Source organism: Sprattus sprattus, assembly GCF_963457725.1.
Source record: "Sprattus sprattus genome assembly, chromosome: 2".
In the NCBI taxonomy this organism is placed as follows: domain Eukaryota; kingdom Metazoa; phylum Chordata; class Actinopteri; order Clupeiformes; family Clupeidae; genus Sprattus; species Sprattus sprattus.
Genome location: NC_137921.1, coordinates 59,785,651 through 59,811,707, shown reverse-complemented (window position 1 = coordinate 59,811,707; position 26,057 = coordinate 59,785,651). Strand labels below are relative to the sequence as shown.

Genomic DNA, 26,057 nt, shown 5'->3' with positions numbered 1-26,057 from the left:
GTTTTAAACACTTGGCATAAAATGGTGCTCCAAGAAATGTAAATCTCAGGGATTTATGACAATAAGTCAATTGCATAGTAATTCCCTCAAAGCATGACTTTCCCTTCACCGTCTACCACTTCTTAAATACATCCCAAGTCTAGTGCTAAAACGTTTCTCTTTTTACAGGTAATCCAACACTACCCTTATGTTCACCACAGTGTGAGAAAGCAAGGTAAGAGTAGCACTCAGTAGGCTCATTGTGAGAGGGCCGTGTTCCCAGTGAGCTCTCTACAGAAGGGAAATCTGCCTCCCCTTGGGGGACTTGTGCACTCAGTGAATCCTTGTCAGTTACTCAAACACAGGTCAGTTCTCTGCAGTAAGACATCTGCAGCCACAGTGACCAGCTGACAGACTTGAGTATTATTAAGGTATGATTCAGTGGTAGCGTCACTATCAGAATATGACTATAAAACTTTAAATAAGGACTTACCTCCTCTGATAATTCCCCAAATACTGAAAGAACATCTACCAAGAGGCTTGCTGTGTAGAATGATTTAATCATATTTCTGTGGAGGGGAAAAGTGTTGTTAAAGGTTAATCCTCCTCTCTATACTGTCTGATCTAAGCATTACTAGAAAATGACACAGTTGCTTTACATTTTCTCTCACAGGATAATCCTTTAATGTGTCTTGACAGGCACAAGTACCTAAGCCTCACCACCACTGGAGAACCTCAGAGCTTGGGATTAGGACTGCCCCTCTATTTTATTGTCATCGTAAGGCAAGATTGTTCAATTTATTATTATCGATCAATATTACACTACCTCAAAGTTACAATGTGACATGTCACAAATGCATCATGGGAAATGTAGTTGCATCGATCAACCAGTCACAGAATAGAGACAATGCACCAAAAAGAAAGTGAATCTCATCCATAGGCCTAGAGTACATGACGTACATTTTTGTCAGTGTTTTATATTGTGCATTTAACCTTACCTTTTAAAATGTTCACATGATCTGTCAGATGTATATAAGCTAGGGTTGAACGATTAATTGCATTTGCAATTAAATTGCGATATGGTAAAACGCGATTTTCTAACCTCAACGTCCGCGATTACAACATGGTTTAAAAAAAAGATGGTTAATTTTGCACACAGTGTTTAAAAAGTGCATGCCTTGTGTTTATACTTACAATGACTTTGTTTAAATTACCTTAAATGCACAGTGGCAAAGCCACCAATTTGTTGTTCTTGTTTCTGTAATGAGCAGTTAAATAAAAATGTAAAATGTGGGAAAGAATATTTTACGCTATTTGTATCTAATATTGTGTTGGTCATATTTAAATAATTGATTAGGTTTTTTTCGAGGAAAAAAAGAGGATACAATTAAAAAATTGCATATTAAATCGCAATCGCAATATTGGGGGGGGGGGAATCGCAATTAGATTATTTTCTCAAATCGTTCAGCCCTAATATAAACATCTATCTAGAGTAATGATCCTGTGCGTTTTTTTTCTTTTCTTTTTTTGAACAATTAGTACAGACCACAGGAAGTAGCTGACAGCACTCTTACTTGTGAAAGCGTCCTGATCGATCTTCATTATCGGCATAGAGGAACATTTTTAAGGCATAGTTTTCAATGTGAGCGTGGCCAACAATCTCCTGAGTGATGGATTCATGATTACCCAGTGCGTTCTTCATCTACAGGATGGAGAAAATGCACATGGTTAGTATCATCACATTTCTTACCACCATCTAAACATAAAACAAAAAGTAAGGAAATTTGTGTTTTGTAGATTATTTCTTTGTTGAAACAATGCTTCTTGGCAATACATCTTATACCGTTGGAAAGCCTGTTTAGTTCCCTTTTAAATGGTGCCATATTTGTAAGTAAAATGTATTTGTGGGATGAACAGCACAACTGAGTATGTGGGGTGCGCCCAAAGAAATAATCTTCCAAACTCAAATTTCCAATAAGCTGTTTAGTAGTGGCAGAGAAGATTTGGCACATTTTTCATGGGCGCAACCCACATACTCAGCTGTGATGCTCATCCCACAAATGCATGTTCCTTACAAATGTGGCACCATTTAAAAGGGAACTAAACAGGCTTTTCAATGGTATAAGTTGTATTGCCGAGAAGCATTGTTACAACAAAGAAATAATCTACCAAACACAAATTTTCTTACTTTTTGTGCTATGTTTAAAAGTTGGCTAATATCATTTGCATCGGAAAAACCACATACAGTTTTATGCAACAGCAAATTTTGTTGACTGTCTTAATAAATCTCTAGAGAGAAAACAAAAACAAATTATTTATTAAAATATAATGCATTTACTATTATTATTAATAGAAATGTAGGATGTGTTAATGTATAGACACTCCATCTTGAGCAATCTCACCATATATGCACACATCTAACAGCAATCCACAAGTTCTGCAGTTACAACACATTTCAGAGAATCTGGTGAACTATTTTGTGCCCTGTATATTTAAGCTCTATCCATAGAAATGTAATCCAAGGACAATCATATGTGGGGAACGTGACAACACTGAAACTTGTGCCTTTTGAAGTTGTCCATTGTTAAATATGAGGTACTCTTTGGATTACTTTTGGATTTGGGAGTTGGATTACTGTAATTTCCAACCTCTGTGTCTTCCAAACAAAAACACAGGACATATTGTAGATGTTATTGTAGATCCAAATCTGCAATCATTTCAATAAAATGTATATTAGCCTTCATTGACAAATAATTTTGAGTTCATCAATTGTTTTACTTTTACAGCAATTGCAAAAGTAATTGACATTAGGGAGGATATCTTTTCAGATATGTAAGAACCATGATGGTGGGACAGTATGACAGAAGACAGATAGTCAGACAGGCGTGTTACCCTTCAAAGCTATTAACACTTTGTGAATTATTCAGCTATGATGTAGAGGTTTGAAAATGGGTGAAGAAATGACTAATGATTCTGACACGCTATTCAATTCAATTCAATTGTATTTATATAGTGACAAAACAATCAAATTGTCTCAAGGCGCTTTACAGAGCCCAGTGCCTGGACCCCCTTAGAGCAAGCACAATGGCAAAGGAAAAACTCCCTGTTAATCAGGAAGGAACCAGACTAATCAGTAATGTTAGCTATATAGTTTTTGTTACATAGAAACGACCAAGCAAAAGTTATCTAGGCACATTTAGCAAGCTAGCTAGCCAGGCCCTTCCTTCAGACCCAATCATAGCCAGTCCTCCAGAACACATGGACGTGTACTGCCTGACTCCTGAAGCCCTGAGTGTTCAAAAACACATGAACGTGTACTGCCTGACAACTGAAGCCCTGAGTGTTCAAAAACACATGAACTGCCTGACATCTGAAGCCCTGAGTGTTCAAAAACACCTGAACTGCCTGACAACTGAAGCCTTGAGTGTTCAAAAACACATGAACTGCCTGACTACTGAAGCACTGAGAGTTCAAAGCTGAGGGGAAGAGCGCCGCGTCATCGCTAACCGCATCCAACTACCTCTCACCATTCTCACACCTAAAAAACACACAAATAAGACACATTGCCACATTTAATGTTTCCCCACTATCTTACATGGATTATGTTGACAGATTGAATTATTTCATAGTGCATACAAACCAACTACAACACTTGAAATAAATAGCTGGTGAACCATTAATGTGTTGAAATACATTATTTTAGTTCTAGTTCATATACTGTACTCTAGTACTCATAACTGATCAGGAGTTTTGAAATAATACATCAAATAATAATGTCCCATAAACTCTTCCACACAAAGGAAAGGGTGTCAACATCTGCACAGGCATTATGTAATGTAGTAGTTGTGCATGATTTTACACTGAATAATGAGACAGTGGGCTGTGGCCATTTCACATTTTATTCTCTTGAGGCTAAAGTCAGTTTGACCTTTAAAGTTTGAATTGTTGGGATATTCTAGGCCTATCAAATGGTTTGCAGTTACTCGCACCCAAAAACTCCACTCTCTTGTAATTCCAGAGAGGCACTCTCCGAGATGTGAGATGTTACAGTCTGGTAGAGAGCTTCGGGTTTCTTTGTAAAATCTGTAAAGCAAATACTGATTACATTTCAACAGGTGGACTGAGGACGTATGAAAGGGCTCACTGTTCATGCTTTAATGAAATCTCAATGAATCTTTTAGAAGAGGGCTGTACATGACACAATACATCACTTGTGTGCAAAAAATGTGGAAAATGACTGAATGTTGAAAATGGAGAATGCAAGTTGGGGCAAAATGTGATTCTTGGCTTTTTCTGCTTAAGTGCCACTTGGATTTAAAAAGCTCAAAAATAAGTACAATTATTCTGAAGATCTAAGACTATGTTGTAAAAAGGACCTGTTTAGCAAAAACTCAATTCTAGTTGGACACACCGCATGTTGAATGTTAGGGTTGAAACCCTGTTTTAGTAGGCTTGTATGATATCTTTTCCATTTAACAACTGTGTACAACAAAGAGGCTAAGGTTACAGAAACCTGACCTAATTTGTTTTTACAACATTTTGCCTGGATGTGCACCCTTGTATGGAAGCTAGGGCTTCCTGTTGGTATAACATTTGGCCCTATAAATGTCACCACTGTTGAAATAAAGGCTGCCTTAAATCCTGAAGCCTTCCTAATTGGTTCCAAAATGTCTATAAAAATACCTGTGCATAAACAAAAACAGCACTAGGACACAGCTTGCTGGCCCCTTCTAAGAACACCAATAAAGTCTGTCTTTTGAACTCTGACATAACTAGGAAAGTGAACTTTGTTTCATCTTTAGTCCTGGGGAACAAACTAGAGGTTTTCCCTAACCTTTACAAATATACTTTGAGACAGAGTCTGATTTAAGATGACAAATCAACCTGGGTTTCTCTTAAAATGATTGTATGTTAAAAGGATTTTCCACTATGAGTATCCATCACTTAAACACTTGACCAGTACTATAGAAAACTCTTGTTGGTACAAGTGAAAAACAGGCCTTTTATATAGACCCAATTCTGAACTGAAGTCGACACTTGGTGTTTGGCTATGTGTGTACGCAATACACTAAGTAAGCAACAGAGGCAACAGAAATGTTAAAGAGGACCTATTATGCTTTTCTGGTTGTTCTCTTTCCTTTAGTGTGTTACACAGGTTATTCCATTCCTTTAGTGTGTTACACAGGTTATGCCATTCCTTTAGTGTGTTACACAGGTTATGCCATTCCTTTAGTGTGTTACACAGGTTATGCCATTCCTTTAGTGTGTTACACAGGTTATGCCATTCCTTTAGTGTGTTACACAGGTTATTCCATTCCTTTAGTGTGTTACACAGGTTATGCCATTCCTTTAGTGTGTTACACAGGTTATGCCATTCCTTTAGTGTGTTACACAGGTTATGCCATTCCTTTAGTGTGTTACACAGGTTATGCCATTCCTTTAGTGTGTTACACAGGTTATGCCATTCCTTTAGTGTGTTACACAGGTTATTCCATTCCTTTAGTGTGTTACACAGGTTGTTTTATTCCTTTAGTGTGTTACACAGGTTGTTTTCTTTCCTTTAGTGTGTTACACAGGTTATTCCATTCCTTTGGTGTGTTACACAGGTTATTCCATTCCTTTAGTGTGTTACACAGGTTATTCCATTCCTTTAGTGTGTTACACAGGTTGTTGTCTTTCCTTTAGAGTGTTACACAGGTTTTTGTGCCTGTAAACGGTCTGCAGAGTTCCAGAGCCTAAAGCACATGCCAGAGAGAGAAATGCCCTCTGTATTACAGCTGGTTAAAGCTGCACAGGCACCCAGAGGTTTTCCACCTTTTCCCATTATAATTTTAGAAGATAAATTGAAGGGACTGCAACATCAGCCAGATATATACAGCCACGGAAAAAATTAAGAGACCACTTCAAAATTATCAGTTTCTCTGGTTTTACTATTTATTGGTATGTGTTAAAGTAAAATGTACATTTTTGTTTTATTCTATAACCTACTGGCAACATTCCTACCAAATTTCAAATAAAAATATTGTCATTTAGATCATTTATTTGCAGAAAAATGACAATTGGTCAAAATAGCAAAAAAGATGCAGTGTCTTCAGATCTCGAATAATGCAAAGAAAACAAGCTCATATTCATTCATATTCATTTTTAAACTACATAATACTAATGCTTTAACTTAGGAAGAGTTCAGAAATCAATATTTGGTGGAATAACCTTGATTTAAAATCACAACTTTCATGTGTCTTGGCATGCTCTCCACCAGTCTTTCACATTGCCGTTAGGTGACTTTATGCTACTCCTGGCGCAAGAATTCAAGCAGCTCGGCTTCTTTTCATGGCTTGTGACCATCCATCTTCCTCTTGATCACATTTCAGAGGTTTTTTATGGGATTCAGGTCTCGAAATTGGGCTGGCCATGACAGGGTCCTGATCTGGTGGTACTCCATCCACACCTTTACTGGCCTGGCTGTGTGGCATGGAGCATTGCCCTACTGGAAAAAACACTTCTCAGAGTTGGGGAACATTGTCAGAGCAAAAGGAAGCAAGTTTTTCTTCCGGGACAACGTTGTACCACCAGATCAGGACCCTGTCATGGCCAGCCCAATTTCGAGACCTGAATCCCATAAAAAAACTCTGAAATGTGATCAAGAGGAAGATGGATGGTCACAAGCCATGAAAAGAAGCCGAGCTAATTGAATTCTTGCGCCAGGAGTAGCAAAAGTCACCCAACGGCAATGTGAAAGACTGGTGGAGAGCATGCCAAGACACATGAAAGTTGTGATTTTAAAATCAAGGTTATTCCACCAAATATTGATTTCTGAACTCTTCCTAAGTTAAAGCATTAGTATTGTGTAGTTTAAAAATGAATATGAGCTTGTTTTCTTTGCATTATTCGAGATCTGAAGACACTGTATCTTTTTTGCTATTTTGACCAATTGTCATTTTTCTGCAAATAAATGATCTAAATGACAATATTTTTATTTGAAATTTGGTAGGAATGTTGCCAGTAGGTTATAGAATCAAACAAAAATGTACATTTTACTTTAACACATACCAATAAATAGTAAAACCAGAGAAACTGATAATTTTGAATTGGTCTCTTAATTTTTTCCACGGCTGTATATATAATTTAATACAAATGGAACTAAACCTTTTTAAGGATATTTAAAAGTTTTCTTAGAATAAAGATGATCATTTATGGCCACCAGTGGACATATTTGCTCAAATCTTTAGCGTCCATTCTCACATGACACCATAACACTAAATAAACGTTCAATAAATGGTTTTCACTGTGAGTTGTAATGAGGTATTTGTGTGTGTATGTGTAACACAAAGGTGTTTCTGTTATTTTAGCTCTCTCAATGACTTTAAACAAATACTGAGTATTATAACCTTCATGAAGCTAAGATTGATTGCTGGATTGGTGTACTATGACTAGACTTTTTTTTTATTCAGTAGTCCCACTAATCTGGCAACTGAGTTTATATAACCATTGTGCACACACTTGAAGTAATTGATCATTGAGCATACATGACATAACAACATTGGGCCTAATTCTCGAACGCAGTTGAGAAGAATTTAAGAAGGACTTTCTTCTTAACTCCACTTCGGTGGATTTAGGACAATATTTGCCATTCTCCAACTTCTTCTCATCTGAGATTTCTTCTGAACTTCAGAAGACTTTCAGAGTGTGCAATAGCAGTCGTAACTTTGCCGGAGTCTTCTCAAATGCGATTCCTCAATGCCATTCCTCAAATAACCACAAGATGGCCCACGAAAACTGTCCGTGTTAAAATAGTTAACGGTTGAATTTGTGAGAAATCATTGGTGATTGCGTTCACATCAACTCTATAGACATCCTCGGATTCAAATAATTATAATAATAATAAATAGGAGAATATTTGTATAATTAACAATTACGTTCACATTTATAATCATGATTCTACGAGGCATCTTGATGTCATGAAATAAATGAAGGACAACACCAGGATGCTGCGCTAGTGTAGTGAGTCTAGTCTGTGCAAGTACAGCAATCCAGACTATTCTCATTTGCAGTTTTGCTTCTGAACGCGTTCATTGAAAGAAAGTTCATGAACTCGTTCATAAATTTGGTGAACGTGAACTGAACGTACTGTATTACTGCCTGATGAACGTTACTGTGAACGCATTCATTCAGGTGTCTGTGAATGGCACGTTCACTCTTTTTTAATTCCGTTCAATAAGGTGCCAGATTTCTAGAGACTTCTTTTAGAGATTTACAGTCCTGTATCCAGTGTTGCATTACCAGTCAATTGCTGCGTGTGCTTTCTTCTACTGTCTATGCCTGGCAAGTGTGAGAGTGCCAAAGTTGCGGAGAGGCAGAGCGCGGTATTGCAGACAGAGAGAATTAGAAAAAATACTGAGCTGCTTTCGCGTAGACTCGGATGATTCCGACTAAACACATTACTGCTGTTGCGTGCCCTTATAAGGAGCTGGCCGGGCGTGTATGTATGCAAATCTAGGTGCATATGAATGCGCGTTCAACTTAAGAAAGCTCTTCCGAGGGAGCCAGCTCAGAAGACTTCTGCGTGCAAGAATGCAGCTGAGGTCTTTTGCTTACATTGTTTCATTAGGGATAGTTATTGATACGATTAAAGTGAATCCGATAAAATTTTCGATTCTGCTTACCGACCCGAATCCTTATTAATTCTCTTATCGATTCTCAAGAGGGGGAAAAAAAGAGTACAAACGGGTTTATTTACATTCATTTTCTTTTATATAATATTATGTGAATAGATAATGCACAGAATATACAGTATGTATGTTTACATTTACATATTTTAAATAACCAAAAACAAACCTAAGAATAGGTCAACAAACTCTCAAAGTGGAAATGGACTTATTCATATAGTGAAAGCTGGTTTACACAATGAAACAAATGGCACTTACACAATAGACAGGGTCTGGAGGAGTTTACCTTTGATATTAACAGATGAAGCGCAAACATTAGCCACGCTGCAGTTGCTTGGTTGAGATTCATTAACGTTATAATCAATCCGTAGTAGGGCTGCAACTAACGATTATTTTGGTAATCGATTAATCTATCAACCTTTTTTTTCGACTAATCTAACGATTATTTCCATAAATTAAAAAAAATTATTAAAAATGTTGGAATTTGAATTTCAAATGTATTTGAGTAACAAGTTAATACAAATGTAATCTTCATAATAAATATATTAAATAGTAATACAAATTAAGAGTGCAAATATGCTTTTAAAAGTAAAGAGAAAGTCCAAATAAAGTTTTAAAAGGAACTCAAAATAGCAATCAAGCCTCTGCAAGTGCAAAATAACTGAGCTGCAGGTGACATTCAAATTCAACATATGAAAAAAAAAATCCACAATCTTTTGTTTGAAGATTGCTAAGTGGAGGAGGTTAACTATTCAGAACAAACGAAAATACAGGATACTCTGATAATTCACTGATTTACCACATTGTACTTAACATAACTGAAATAGCGTTAGCAAGCATCCTCCATGAGACGTTCTGTTTCAAACATGTAAGAGTAAACCTTACAATAAGTTATAGATATATGTCTAAAATAATTGCTGCTAGACACTTACTGTTCTTATGCTCCCACAGCCCATTCTCTTTGAAATACTGAAGTAGTACTTCTTAAACTACTAATAATTGACCATCATTGAGAAAAATTACAACTTTTATGTTAGCCATATCTGATATGCAGCAGCTCCTAAACCAAGCTTTGTTTATTGTTTCCATGGTAACATGAGCCATCTCAGAATAATTCGGTTTTCGTAGCTATTTCGCACTTCCTATATGCAATTCCAAATGAAAAGTACCGGTAGCTCTGTTTTTAATATTATATGACGCATCGACGATACAAATCCGCGTCGACCATTTTTCACAATCGACGTCGTCGACTAATCGTTGCAGCTCTAATCCGTAGCGCATCGAAAACGGGACATTTCTGCAAAGTTATTGCATGTTGAGTGGACAAATGTTTCTGCATATTGATAGTATTTCCCCCCTTTCACAAAATAGACGTTTTACAAGCATTCCAAGTGGCCCTGTGGTCATCTTTTCGCATGAAATATAACCAAACTATTGAACACCTCTGCCTACCCAGCATGTTGGCTGTGGTCTAAACAAAACAAGGCTGCGTGCGTGGGACGTCATCGCACATGCGCAACAGCACTGGAATCGATAGCGATATTGTTAAGGACTTTGGCTAACGATTCCAAGGAATCGATCCACTGGGAACCGGTTTTCAATTCATATCCCTATGGATCATGGGCATGGTTCAGGTAATATCAGGTTACAGAAGAGATATGCAGAGGTGACTGGGGAGTGTTACTGTTTACATTACAACACACGTTCTACAGTACAAGTTCAGTTTAGATCAATACACTGAACAAATTAATCAGATTCCAAATTACAGTTGATCAGGTAAACTTATCGTATGTTTTGAACATGTTTCTTACCGTTTCCAACTGATCCATTAGTTTGACAAGAAACTTCCGGCACTCTGGGGTCTTACTGTCCAGTTTCATGCCTGTCTGCATGGCATAGAGGCGACCTATAAAATGACAAATTATTTAAAATTATTATCAATTTAATGATTTAAAAAGATATGTATATTATCTCCCCTCTCTGTCTACATGTATATCAGTGGCGATTCCCCCATTGAGGAAAGGGAGGAAGATCCTCCCTAAAAAAAATTACAGAAGAAATTATAATAAAAATAAAACATATTTATTAAATAATTGTTAGTATTTCATAGGTATTTGATAGGTTATTAGCGGTAAAAGTCTATTTTAGCACTTCTAAATCGCTAAACGGTCCGCTGAGGACCGTCCTCCCTAACCCCCTCATTGACTCCCATTATAAGTGCTCAAAACCTGGGCGAAGCGCGGGCTTCTCATTTTAACATTGAAGTGAATGGAGGAAAGGGAGGACGGTCCTCCCTTTGGGCGGGTCAGTTCGAAATGCTAGCCTGTCATCAAGCAGCCAATCAGCAACGTGGCATTCGTCGATGTGCCCAATCAGAATGAAGGGCAGAGCAACATGTATTCGGAGAAGATGACAGCGCGGTGTTGAAAAAGTGGCAGAGGTGGTGTAGACACACACACTCTGAAATTAACCTCTGCATTTAACCCATCCAGGGAAGTGACACACACACACAGTGAAGTGAAGTAACACTAACCCGGAGCAGTGGGTTGCCATTGGCGGTGCCCGGGGAGCAGTGATCGGGGTTAGGTGCCTTGCTCAAGGGCACTTCAGCCGTGGATGTGGGCATGGGAGAGCAGTGGTCTACCACTTCCCCCGCCCACATTTTCCTACTGGTCGGGGATCGAACCGGCCACCCTACGGTTTCCGGCCTGAAACCCTAACCAGTAGGCCACGGCTGCCCCTAGCTGTTATAGCTGATGAGAAGATGAGAACTGAAAGCTGTAAATCAAAAGAACCGGGGGACGGCTGGCGAGTCTTTGAGAAGAAGACGTCGTCCGAGTCCACGGTACACAGTGATTTGCACGACGGGTTCAAGTGTATTGCTCTCTACTCTCTCCCTCCCCTCGTGTCTCCTCCCGTTAGCATTCTGCCACTCCATATTCTCCACAGTAGCACTGGGCTAAGAGTTAGCTACTGCTACGGCTAATCCTACCACCACCGCTACTGCCAAAGCTGCTGCTACAACTGAACCAAAGGTACTTGCGTGAGTGAAATGGACACTTGACTGACTGGTAAATTGAGCAGCACGAACTTTATGGACAGTTACATTGCAGTGGATGGACTAAATGCCTTAAATAACATGTATTGAAGCTACTGTGATTTCATGTAGCCTACTATTTTGTTGGTTGAATTGAAAGGTTAATGTGAAAAGTGATTCCCTGTGTTTTAAAAGAAAGGATTCCCTGTGTTTTAAGAGAAAGGTTTAGAAAGGATTCACTGTGTTTTAAGAGAAAGGTTTAATTTGAAAGAAGCTATGTGATTTGTATTTGACTGAATTATTATTTTTATGATACTGCTGGGGAAAATAAGTTCTGTGTTTAGTTTAAATAAATGTTTTATTTTTCCCGTTAAGGAAGTCTGGTCTATGGGAAGGGATGGGGTTATTGGGGTGACTACATAGCTAACACATCATCAATGTCTCCAACAAGACCCCCAGTGGTATGAGCATGTAATTGATACATGTACCACCCAGAGATCCAGGAGACTTGATTACTTTTTCAAATAAATTCCAAATGCTTAGGCCTTTTAAAATACCTTAAAATTCCACACAGCCCATTCAAATGTAAAAACATCATCTTCAAAAACATTTCTGCCACCTTTACTATATTTCAGTGTAAAAACAACCGACATGCCCACAACAACTTACACTTTTTATTAGGCCTACATCACTTTATTACAAACAATTCAACCCCTTTAACAGTGCCTCACCAAGCCCCGAAATACCAAGATCACCTCCAGGTCTCTCTCACCACCGCCCACCTCTTCACCACCTGTCCTCCCTCATTTTTATGACCAAAAGTCGCCACTGATGTATATACGTATGTACATTAGGCTTTTACTAGAGCACTCATGTGTTTTTTTCACATAGGATAGCGAAACTAATAACCTAAATAGCTAACAGCCAATAGCCTTGCCTTGCCTTGCAGCTGGCACTAACAAAAATGTCCGAAGATTCGTTTCTGTCTGTATAGCCTCAAAAATATATATATTCAAGGTCTACGGACACAACAGCAGAGGATGATTAAAGACATCCCTCAGGCAGAAATCACAGTACACTGAGAGGGAGTGTTACAGTGTACACAGACGTCATTAATGACAATCCCTTTCCCTTGACAAAACCCATTACCACAATCATGCATAGACCACTGACTGTGGTCCCCAAGAGAAATTAAAAACAAGCTCCTTTTAAAAAATGACATGGGCTTGAAAAACAAGCCTTGTCAAAACAAAGACAAGAACACAACAGCCAAAATGCTGTTTTAAATATCAGAAAGATTCATTTCATTTCTATACTGAAAGTGTTAACTGGGGGACAGGAAGACCACTGCTCTTTTCACCTGTGGGGTCCCTGCCACTTATCTAGTCATAATTACAAAGCAGTTACATTCAATGTCTAAACATACATACAGGTAGAGTGAATAACCTTAAAAGGCACCCAGTGCAACTTTATAGGCTTGAGACTCGAAAAATAAACATTCAATTTCTAGTCTTTTTTACACGTAGTAAGTTTCAATAACTCCATACCATTACATATCGACATTCAAGGAGCAAAGATGAGACGTCGTTGTGTGGTGAGAACTGATAGAAAATCGTAAACAACAACAATCGCCGGTGGGGAGAGGCCATTTTTCCATTGACTGGAATCCTGCTTTATTTATTGGTGGCACCAATAAATAAAGGGCTATGCTCTGGCGGCTAGTTTTAGCGCTCTTTTTAACGCCCAAAGTATCAAATAATGATGCAAATGTGCTAATATGGTGAAGTATCATATGGATCATTTGTTGCCATGGGGACGCGCATAGTCGCAGCGGCTCAGTGCTCCCAAAAACAATGCAGTTAAATCAGTCAAATGAAACCAAATCAATCGTCAAATATAGTCTACAACAGAGAGGATTTATTTTACTTCGGTAGAACATGCCAAATTCCGATAACGAGTGCCTTTCAACACTTGCATGGGATTCCTCCGGGAATAGCAAGAACACCGGCGTCTCCATGGATAGATACACCGAGCGGCATACCCCGAAGACGGAGGAGGGAACGTAAACAGAAGCGGGGTTGCAGGTCTGGCGACTTGGCTAGGCTAAAAAGGGCTCCAAACAGACCACCACTGCCCAGTCTTTACGTCGCAAATGTCAGGTCTCTAGGAAATAAGATGGACGAGCTTCATCTAGATATATCGACGCGGTCAACCATACGAGACAGCTCCATCATCGTTATCACGGAAAGCTGGCTACACTCGGGGATCTCAGATGCAGCAGTGGAGCTGGCAGGTCGCTCACTTCATCGCAGCGATAGAACAGAGGCTTCTGGTAAGAGTCTATGTACATATGTAAATAAGGACTGGTGTACAAACTCCACTGTCATCGATCAGCATTGTTCACCTGATCTAGAGATGCTAGCAGTCAAATGCAGACCATTTTATTTACCACGCGAATTCTCCGTTACCGTGGTAACCGCTGTATACATCCCACCAGATGCCAACGTTAATGCAGCACTTGGCTATCTACTAGCAGCTATAAACAAACAGCAGACCACTTATCCAGAGGGCGTTTTTATCGTGGCTGGTGACTTTAACCATGTCAACCTCAAGACGGTGCTGCCTTGCTTTGATCAACACGTAAAGTGCGCAACTCGAGGAAAAAATATTCTGGACTGTGTGTATTCCAATATTAAAAAGGGATACAGGGCCTCACCCCTCGCACACCTGGGCCAGTCTGATCACCTGTCACTATCCCTGATTCCCGCATATCGCCCCATCATTAAAAAACAAGAAGCTACCATTAAAACGTTTAGGAAGTGGCCTGAAGATGCATCTCTACAGCTCCAGGACTGCTTTGAAAGAACAAACTGGACCTTGTTTTTTAATCAGGATGTAAATGAGTATGCCTTCGCTGTCCTCTGTTACATCAGGACCTGCATTGAAAATATCACCACCATCACCTGCAGCAGGATTCCCCCTAACAGGAAACCCTGGATGACTGGGGAGGTACAGGCCCTTCTGAGGGAGCGCAACGCAGCTTTCAAATCAGGTGACAGAGCACAGTACAGCATAGCCAGGCACAACCTGAAAAAAGGCATCAAGCAGGCCAAAGCCATGTACAGGGAGAAGATTGAGGGCCACTTCACCAACAGAGACAAGGCATACAACAGATCACGAACTACAGGGGAAGCCGCAACCCACCGACAAACATCAATGCCTCCTTAGCAGAGGAGCTCAACCACTTCTATGCCCGCTTCGAGACACCTGGGCTAGATAATGGAGCTGCTCCCCCACCTGCTGGCACAGACCACACAGCCATGGTAACAGCAGAGGAGGTAAGACTCATCCTCAGGTCTGTGAACACAAGGAAGGCAGAGGGACCAGATGACATTCCAGGAAGAGTGCTCAAAGAATGCGCATACCAGCTTGCAGATGTCTTTACGGACATTTTTAATATGTCTTTAGCCAAAGCGGTCGTACCAACCTGTTTTAAAACAGCCACTATTATACCTGTGCCCAAGCAAAGTAACATCAGCACCTTAAATGACTATAGACCTGTGGCGCTCACTCCCATCATCGCCAAGTGCTTTGAGAGGCTGGTGGCGAAGCGCGTTAAGGCTTTCCTCCCTCGCTCCCTGGACCAGCATCAGTATGCTTACAGGGAAAACAGGTCCACTGAGGACGCTATCGTCACAGCCCTCCATTCAACGCTGACACACCTGGACAAGAAGGAGACATATGTAAGACTACTCTTTATAGATTACAGCTCGGCTTTTAATACCATCGTCCCCAACCGGCTGATCACCAAACTCCTTGATCTGGGCCTCAGCTACAGCCTGTGACATGTGGATTAAGGATTTCCTAACAGATCGCCCGCAGACAGTGAGACTGGGTCCTTACCAATCCTCGAGCCTGTCCCTCAGCACTGGAGCTCCACAAGGCTGTGTATTGAGTCCCCTGCTGTACTCCGTATACACATATGACTGCACCAACACCCATCCTTCAAATACTGTGATCAAATTTGCAGATGACACCACTGTTGTAGGACAAATCACCCATGAAAATGAAAGTGCCTACAGAGACGAAGTTGACAGACTGACAGAATGGTGTCAAAAAAACAACCTGACCCTGAATGTCAGAAAGACAAAAGAAATCATAGTCGACTTCAGGCGGCAAAAGGCGAACCCTCAACCCCTCATCATCAATGGTGAGGAAGTAGAGAGGACCTCCTGCTTTAAGTTCCTGGGGGTTATGCTCTCAGAGCACCTGAAATGGGTGATGAACACAACTGCCACAGTAAGGAAAGCACAACAGCGGCTCTACTTCTTGAGAATATTGAGGAAAAACAACCTGTCTCCCGAGCTGCTTAAGACTTTTTACCACTGCTACATTGAAAATGTGATCACTTACTGTATCACTGCATGGTACGTCATCTGCACAGAAAAGGACAGGAAATCCCTCAGTCGGGTCATAAGGTCTGCTGAGAGAATAGTTGGACTTCCACTGCCTCCCCTGGATGACATCTTTAGGACGCGCTGCCTCCGCCGAGCATGTGGCATTTTAAAGGATGAGACTCACCCCGCAAACCATCTCTTCACCCTGCTACCCTCTGGCAGGCGCTACCAGGACACTACAGCCCGCACCTCCAGACTGCAGAACAGTTTCATCCCCAGGGCCATCACAGAACTTAATAATCACACTACACTCCTACCCTCCACCCAGCACAACTGCACTTTTGTTAGTGGTTGCACAAACAAATTTCGTTGTGTATCCAATGCACAATGACAAATAAAGTCTATTCTATTCTATTCTTAAAGTAAATGTCAATATCATAAAGATTGTCTTATCCAGAATATTTCCATTTTGATGCCCTAATGTTGCACTGGGTGCCTTTAATATATATATATAATATATATATATAATATATGTATATAACCCCGCCTTTTCAGATTGTGCATTATGTTTTATTTTCTGGTAGCAGCTTTTCTGTTTCCTAGGGAAAGGAATATTTGCTGCAGCTCATACCACTCTGCACTTAGATGATGTTGCTTCCATTTCAAGTTTCTTGATTTATACACCGTATTTTCCTGACTATTAACCGCAAGTATTTTTTCAAGTATTTTAGACAATTTTACATTACAAATTCACATATTCAACGTTATGTTTCGATAAACTATAAAGGCTTTTAATTCCGATTAATACACTGACAAATAAAATTACTTAAAAACTAATGAACCCTGGAGGGTTGGTGTTGACCCTTGGGGAATATTGTGGTCTTGTTGGGAGTTTTTGTCATTATGCCTTTAAACTTAAGAGTTTGTCTTAGATACATATTAATAACACACCCAAGAACCTTGGATCTCCACTCTTTTACTTTTGAATATATATACAGTTTGAACCCAAAAAAGAAATTAGCATTTTGTTAGGAGACTTAAACTAAACTAACTAATGACCCACCCATTAGCAAATGAGGGGTATTCATATGATAAGGGAATGGTAAAACAGCGTTCGCCGTTAGGTCATGACGTAGCAAGAAATCCTGAGAAAACACCCCATTTCACCAGTAAAAACAAGTCTACACGTTGAGTTGTTTTCATACTTCATAACTTGCTCTGGTGAGTGAGGAGGAAAACCACTCCTCAGATGAAAGTGGTGAAGACAGTGAGGACGAACGTATCCACTTTGAGCTCGTCTTGACCCCGCTGGATATTCGTGATGAGTAAGTTACATTCATTTGACTAGCTCTTGTAATGAATGCTGCTGATTAACTTATAGGGAGTAAAACACATGTAATTATCCTCGGAGTTCTGAGTTTAGGCTACTAGCATCAACTGTGCATGGCCATTTTGAATCCTTTAAAATCACTTTATGTCTCTAAAGTGAAATACATATCATGGTCAGAGTTGCGTTAATTATATAAGCTACATACGTTGATGTTTGTGGTCTTAAACAGTGGTCTTTTCAGCCGCATACATTAATGCAATAGTTGCTCCTAATGATGAATTCGCTTTTGTAACATGATAACTTCCCATTAGCTAATTTAATGAGCCACTGAAAAATGGCCAAAAAAATGGGCCTTTTAAGCTTCTGCAGGTATTCAATTAAAATTGAGCCGTTTCCTTTACAACATTAACAATGTCTATTACATTATTTCTGATCTATTTTAAAATAACTGGAACTGGAACTATAAAATAACTGGAAATCGCTCAGTGATTCAAACGGTAGCGGTAGCGTACATCATGCATGCATGCACATTGGCATGGAGTAGAGAGGGAGAGAGCATAGCCAGCAAAAGAATGGAACATATTGGGGGTCTTCACTTAGGGTTACTATCATTAGGTAGAATGGATGCTTGTGATGGTACATATCACCAAAGTAAGGCCTTGCATGTCACAGGTCCGGTGTGACAAGGCTGAAATGAGAACATGGAAAAGCCCCAAGGGAGAGTGAAATGCCAGAACAGCACTCTTCTGTATTCATCTGGGATGCCATATCACCTGGCACATTCAAATAGCTAGAGAAAATAAAAGCCAGGAAGCACACGGGTGAAGGTCAGCATTTTACAAGAGCCAAGCAAAGCTTGTTCCTGCTAGCCCTGGGACTACAGAACCATTTCCTACAATGGATATACAACAAAAAATAACATTTGATCAAGAAAAGGCTCCTGGCATGTTTTATGCAAAGTCTCTGATTAATCACTGAACCTTGCCAGAGATCTCATGTCCTATGTGGTCTATATGAAATATAGTTTCTTAATGAGCACTGATAATACATTCAAGTTGTACATTCCACTATCATGAAACCTGTACTGCTCCAACATTTCAAGTAAATGAAAACCTGAAACTGTTCAAAATACCCACCATTAAAACTATTAGGTCATAACCCACTGCAGTCTAGGAACAGAGCAGTCACTTATTCTCAGTAATTTTTCTATATTCTCACAAACCACCATGTCTCCAATTTCTGTCATTTTAAGAAGACATTAAAGTACTTTTGGATGTCACATCAGCGGCACAAAAGAAATGACAGCAGGACAAAATATAGATTGTCCCATCTAAACCTACAGATACTTAGGAAAACAATGATGGTAATATAATCTTACCTATCTAATCTAATCCTATGACATCAAATAAATTCCGCACTGAGCATGTTGAGGCTCAAAGCAATTTGCAAATCAAAATACTTCCACTTTATAAGGGCATCAAAATGGCTATTTCATTTTACAACTGATCTTGACTATATTATTATCAATCTCACCTCATGTCTTCCCATCTCTCTTACTCTCTCACCTACAGGTGATTTGGAATCTGGTGGCAAGGTTCCTGACTGTTCTCAGGAAATAGAACATCGGAAATAGGACATCTCTTGTCCTCGCCTCGCATCAGATAAAGAGTTTTGGGTTCATCATTCTTTTTGCATATTTTTTTATGGATTTTGGCGAGCACGTTTTCTGAACACATGCTGCAGTCAGGGTGTTATTGTTAATTCAGATATTTGAGACATTCAAAAGACTACAAAATGACTGTGAAACTATCTTACATGATAATATTCAAGAAAAAAGCATTGTGACATATGACGCAAGTCTGACGATTTACTCATGAAATACTGGTCTTGAGTCTCAGCATGTGCCAGTTTTTTTTACATCTGAAAGCAGCCTGAATTGAATATTCAGGAATGCAAACCCGCGCAATATGATTTCCTCAAAACAAGGACTGTATTATGTAGCTTCAGCTCCATTTGAAGGAAGACTCGTCCACGGAAAGTGGGAGGAACAATGTCAATCACCATTTCCATAGATTTTCATCACAGTGCCAGGCACAACCCAGACACATTGTCTTTAACAAGGCCTTTTTTCCAGAGCACAGTACAGCACAGCACAGATACAAAAACAAGTCACCTTTTTTACACGTCATAGGGCGTCATTCTGTTCTCAACACGTCACACAGGGAAGCAGTACAGAAACTCACTATCTGTGCCATCAGCCAGAACCAGGTCTGGTTATTTCAAACGTTTAAGTGAGGATTTTAAGCATTTTATGTTGTGTGACAAAAATAATACCAATACCAATGATGTTGTGTAGAATGTACGATTTTGCTACATGTGTAACCACTAAATAAAAAGAACATATTGAGACATACAGAATGCTGCTAACAGGTTAATTAGCCAACCAAAGCCAACTACCTTGCCCTGCAAACACCAACCACTGTACTATTGGCACTGATAAAAGCTAGCTTGTCAACTGATATATTTTGAAGATATACTTAGCGAGCATTTACCCAGAGCACAGAACACTGCACGGTGAATAGCTGAGGTAGCTAGTGGGAACAACAGCGTTATCTCTGGTTCACATGCCCATATACATTCTAAACTAATTTGAGGAAGATAAAAATACCATACCGGAAAATCCCTGTGTATTGTTGCTTTAAACACTACAGGAAAATCAATGACAGCCATAACATTAATCTCACATGCACTTATCAGAGTATAGAAATACATCTACTTTCACCTGTCTGCAAAAACAAACCAACAGCCAAGACAAAAAAAAATGCTTTTTGCCTGTCAGTTTTCAATGCCAAGACTTGCCTTTTCATCTCAGAATTAATGAAAGCATTTTGTTCCGGTTAATAACTCTTGACCTACATCCCCCTATAACTGGTTCAGTCTCACTGTGCCAACACTGACCTCCAGTGGAACATTTGTTCTAGTCACCATTGCTCCACAAAAAAGCCTCAACTAGACTGCAAAAAAGTGGGTACACTATAGATTTAAATCTCCATGCTGAAAAATTGATTTCCAAACACGCAGCACATATTAGCCTAAGTAAAGAAAGGTTTACTCAAACGTACTGTATAGATGAATAGATCCAAGCACTGTATAGATGTCAAACATCCCATATGATTATGGCCAGGTTTGGAGTAATTACAAATTCTGTCCCTGTCCATAGATAACAAAGGCCAAAGTGATACTGTATTTAAAAATAGACAAAGGGCCGCCTTGTTACGTAGATAGTGAGATTACTTAACTATATTAACCAATTCTTATCCATTGTAGCTTCCTAAAGCAGAGGGTGTGTCCCTTAAGTAATTTCTGTATCTGAAAATATTTGATATAGGCCTAATTCTGTAGGCCTTACTGTAACAGGGGTAGAGCAAAATATCTGCGTACAACTTCACACAGCAAACTGAGAAATTATCAACTAAGGCAAATGCTTCTAATGCAGCACTAAAACATGACCAAATAAGTTTTTTTTCTACCTAAGAGAACACATACAGTGCCCTCCACAAATATTGGCACCCCTATGTCTTTGCTGTTTATCCTCTTGGTCTTTCACTCAAAATATTCACGAAAGAGTAAAATTAATAAAATTAGAGTAAAGTTATTGAAAGAAAAAAAAACTGTTGACATTAAATATTTTCCCCCAAAACATGTGTACCACAATTATTGGCACCCTTAGAAAAATCTTGTAATACAAATCTAACTGAAGTATAATTCCAGTCATGTTTTACATTTTAAAGTTCACCTGTTTGATAAGGAACTCCTAGAGGTCAACCATGACTTCCTGTTCCACTGGCGTACAAATATGAAGTAACACAGGCCAAATTCCATTAGTCATTCATCACTATGGGAAAGACCTAAGAACACAGTGACGATCTGCAACGGAAAGTTGTTGAGCTTCACAAATCAAGAAATGGACACAAGAAATTCTCTAAACTGTTGAAAATACCCATTTCCACTATCATGGAAATAATTAAGAAGTTTAAAGCGACAGGAGATGTAAGGAGTCAGACTGGAAAAAGACCTGTCTGTAAATTGATCCCACCCACCGTGAGGAGGATGGTTCGACTGGCAAAATAATCTCCAAGGATCACAGCTGGAGATATGTAGAGGTTAGTTGAGTCTTGGGGTCAGAAAGTCTCCAAAACTACCATCAGACGCCACCTACATCGCCACAGGTTGTTTTGGAGGTTTGCCAGAAAAAAGCCTCTGCTGTCAATTAACAACAAACTAAAGCACCTACAGTTTGCCAAATGTAAGTCACACTTTCAATGGGACCGAGTTATATGGTCAGATGAAAGTATTTATTTAATGTCAACAGTTTTTTTTTTCCTTTCAATAATTTTACTTCAATGAAAAGGTAAGACTTTTGTGAATATTTTGAGTGAAATTCACTAGGGGTGCCAATATTTGTGGAGGGCACTGTACAGAAACACTATACAGCAATGTTCTATTTCTGAGGCATTTTGAAGGGGAATTGCTTTCGCCATCATCTTCAAATTAATTTAGATTGTACAGGGTCATGTGAATGACAGATAAACACAGCAGTCGTTCCCACTAGCAATCCAGGCTATGTACTACGTAGCTCTGGTGGTGCAAGATGGCACAACACACAAATATCCAAACTTCATTTGTGGACGTGCCCCATGAATCAGTTCGACTCCATATTAATCCCCTAAACTATACCTTTCCAAGTTTCATGAGAACTGGGCAGGTAGTTGTTGCATAATCCTGTTTATAGGCAAAAAGACAGACAAACCACCATGAAAACATAACCTCCTTGAACCAGTGTGATATCACGCAGCCTTATTATCAATTTTACGCACAGCAAACAGCTGAGCTGCTGCACAGTTCCTGTAAGTGAAATCACCGCAGAGAGGTGGTGGTCCGCAACAGTGGTCCACTGGTGGTCCGCCAGTGCCCCGTAATGGTCCGCAACGGCCAAAAGCAAATTATTGCGACATTTCTAACATACACCTCAGAACGAAGAAAACACAGCCAGTAGCCTAATCTAATAAAGAGTTGCCTAATCTATTAACAAGGTCAAGGATTGGTGGCTTAAGACAGGGACTATGAAAAGAAAATTAAATGAGAAAGCCTCTGACACAGACAAGGAGAAGGTGCAACGAGGAGATGGTTCAGCCTTATTGTGCATTATCCCGCCGCGGAGCTGCATTCAAACAGTTTTTTTTCTTTTTTTCTCCCGCTGCGGAGACAACAAGATGATAATTATATTCTGTGTAGTGTGACGTTGGATAATGACAGCTCTAAATTCCGAAATGATGTCTACTAGGATGCATGTAGGGCTGCAACTATCGAATATTTTTGGAATTGAGTATTCTATCAAGTATTCCATCGATTAATCGAGTAATCGGATAAAAAGTACTTTTGCGTTTTTAAACAACAATACCTATAGTGCATCCCGCAACCAGGTTCAAAGCTCAACAGCGGTGTGTATTTGTGTGACCAGATGTGCGAGAGGGAGAAATGAAGAGTGCATGACATGAGATGTTGGTGCATGTTTTGCTCATTTGCTACTTAACATCATGTCTAGTCATCACTATCAATTCATAACATAGGCTAAAAATAATCAAAAATAATCAAGTCAACTTTTATATTATATGTAGGGGCTCAGCATGGTGACCTGTTAATGTATTTGCTGGTTCTAGTCTGTTAAAAGACCCACGATTACCAAAGCAGTATTCTTTATCTCCCTTTAATGTGTGTGGTCGTCAATGAGAATGGGGACTAATTAGCACTGCACTGAATTACTTTAACTTTAACATGAGGTATTGCTACAAGATTACAATTACACAACTAATATTAATAGATTCATTACAATAGTGGACATTACACTAGGCAACATGAATCTCATCCAATCGAAATCTTAACAGGATGAACCCATCTTTATTACAGCGAATCGACATCAGAACATAACTAAATCTCCGCTTAGCGTTTTCTTTCTAGAGTTTAAAATACTCATGTAACTGGCTTTAATTTGAGAATGGCATGTTAGTAGTACATTTAATATCAGTACAGTTGTTAAATTACTGCTGATATTTCCATTTATGGTCTGTAGCCTGGTGGTCTACTGCCACGTAGGCACGCATGTACGCATAACACTCCCTATAACCGGCTTACCTGTCACTACTAGCTACATGTTACATCAACCTTGTTTAAGCGGCTTACCGATCGGCGTAGACCTCTCTCGATCGGCGTAAATATAAGCGGCTTACATTTTTTTCGGGAGTGAACGTTTTTCTTCAAATTCATTTAAACTATTGCTTCATCCAAAATACCAGACAGTACAGAAAGTACACAAATAAGACTCCCGGAAGGGTATTCGTTGTACGTGGTTAATGATAAACATGGCTAAGTTAACTCAGAATTAGGGGTAAACCTCCTAATAAAAGAACACCCACTGGTTCATTCTCCTTGCAAACCACGTCAGAGGGCTCTTCTATAAGGAGGTTTTCCACTTATTCTGAGTTAACTTATCCAGGTTTGTCACTAAACCACGTACGACGAATGTTAAGTCTTCTGTTCTGTTGATGGCTGGCAACCAACAATCTAAGAAGGGCACATATTATTCACTCATTTTAAGCCATCAATATACCTCAGGGTGAACAAAATGAGCTGAAACGTAAAAAAAAACGGAATTCACCAAATGTGATTTTTTTTTTTAACGGAAAATCCTTGGCCCTATGATGACACATCATGGGACAAATAGGATGTACACCACAACTTTAAAAGTCAGAGGCCATGCCATGTTAATAGCTGAAATCCTATCGCTTTATGGTATTTTGGCATCTTTATTCAATTTGAAATGTGTTTTCCAATGGGCAATTCAATGTGCAATTTGGTCATTCATTATGAAAATGCATTTCGCAATTCGTAATGCAATCATCAAAATTAGATGTCAATACTTTGGGTTTAATACTAATACTAGTTTTAAACTCATACTGAAAAATACACTAAACCAAATGGACCGGTGTCATAGAGTTAAGGAGTTAACAAGTCATGCTTGTTGAGAGCGCAATGGAATGAGAACAATTCTCTCAGGTGTTTTACAGGTTGTAAAACAAACAATGTTTTAACAGCGGTAAGGTGGTGACAAAAGGGAAGGAGGAGGTCAAGCCTTCCCACAATTCCTTGTGGCAACAACAAAAAAAACTATTAACATGACCCAGCCACTTATTGGTCATCATTACACGATCACACCCTTAACATATCCAGAATGCTGCCCCACCCCACACACAACTCATTCTGACTCATTACTTTTACTCTGCAATGGTATTCTATTGGGCTTAGAGAAACCCCTTGAAAACTGTCTTGTGTTATCTAAAGACAAAAAAACAAAGTATTTAGTGGAGTAGACGTACTTTAGTGGAGTAGAGCTAGCCATCATATGAAATACAATAATTACAAAAGTCTTTTCAGCATCACAAATTCAGTGGGTCATATACTTTGCCACAAACCGTTCCAGACGAGAACCTATAGATAGCGTTAATAATAATAATAACTTCCAATGAAGTCAAGGTAAAGTGGTTAGGAAAGGACATAGGACATTTTAGACTACTCGACCACGGCATTTGTCTGTGCAGTGGAAAGTAATTGAGATAATACAAGAAGACAGTCGAGCCATATTTCTGATACGTCGTAAAGTCAAGCAAATATTCATGTCACGGCTGAAGAGACTGTATGGGTAACATTGTTTAATCGAATATCGCAACCCCTTCACAATGCACGTCAAAAAGCCAATATAACTCGAACTCATCCTATGGTTGAATAGTTTTGGAACGAGCTAGATTTGTAAAGTGTAGGCTGGCACGACCACCACACAAGTGTATTGTAGTGACTCACTGGCCCAGTTGACCAGCTATCTAACCTTACTTTATTAAGTTTAGCTATCGGGAGTGTCAACTTTACCATACGGGTTAACATCACTAGTAGCATGACTGCTAAGAAAAGTGAAAAACTCACAGTAGTACGCCACAGCAGGGTCCCTTTGTTCATGTTCCTGCGCTGTTCTTAAATGGTGTTGGATTGCTTTCAATTGCGGTGGAAGACTCATATCTTGCCCCGGAGTGATGGTACCAGAGGTAATCAAAAAGCTTCGGAGGTGTTAGAGTTTGGTAAAACGGCCAAAACTGAGACCATACTAAACATTACACCAAAACAAATGGATACACAGCGCTTCCGCATTCTGTTTGGAAAAACTGGCTAAAAAGATGGCCGCCATCTACAGGTCTGGAGTAAACACTACACGTTCGTCACCGAGATAACAGATACAAAACATTTCCAGAAGGATTAATGCTCCATTATATTAAGCCTGATAGGCCGCTGCCACTCTACTCCACGCTAGGTAAATGTGTACTATATGATGCTATAATGTTCTTCAATAAATCTCAAGCAGTGTTTAAAGTCAGATATATTTTACTTTTGCCAATGTTAATGCTATTATTCTGTCTACTCAAATAGAAAGATATGTTAATACAAAATACAGGACTATAGTCTCTATTCCCACTTAATCACTCTAACACTTACTGGCTCCTACTAAAGTGGGCTTATTCGGATAAGTAATAGGAATGAGAAGT

At 39.3% G+C, this 26,057-nt stretch overlaps 1 protein-coding gene across 2 annotated transcripts in view; it reads right to left on the bottom strand.

Annotated features, from left to right (window-relative positions):
• The window catches only part of vta1 (vesicle (multivesicular body) trafficking 1), a 30,935-nt gene extending 5,298 nt beyond the window's left edge, over window positions 1-25,637 (bottom strand). For both annotated transcript variants that reach the window (XM_080860471.1, XM_080860472.1), the window contains exons 1-4: window positions 25,444-25,637; window positions 10,457-10,551; window positions 1,554-1,681; window positions 473-548 (exon numbers count right to left, since the gene is read on the bottom strand). In XM_080860471.1, coding sequence (XP_080716597.1) covers window positions 473-548; window positions 1,554-1,681; window positions 10,457-10,551; window positions 25,444-25,534 — 390 coding nt within the window. In that variant the 5' untranslated portion in view covers window positions 25,535-25,637. The remainder of the gene's footprint in view (window positions 1-472; window positions 549-1,553; window positions 1,682-10,456; window positions 10,552-25,443) is intronic.
• Window positions 25,638-26,057: the final 420 nt, after the last annotated feature.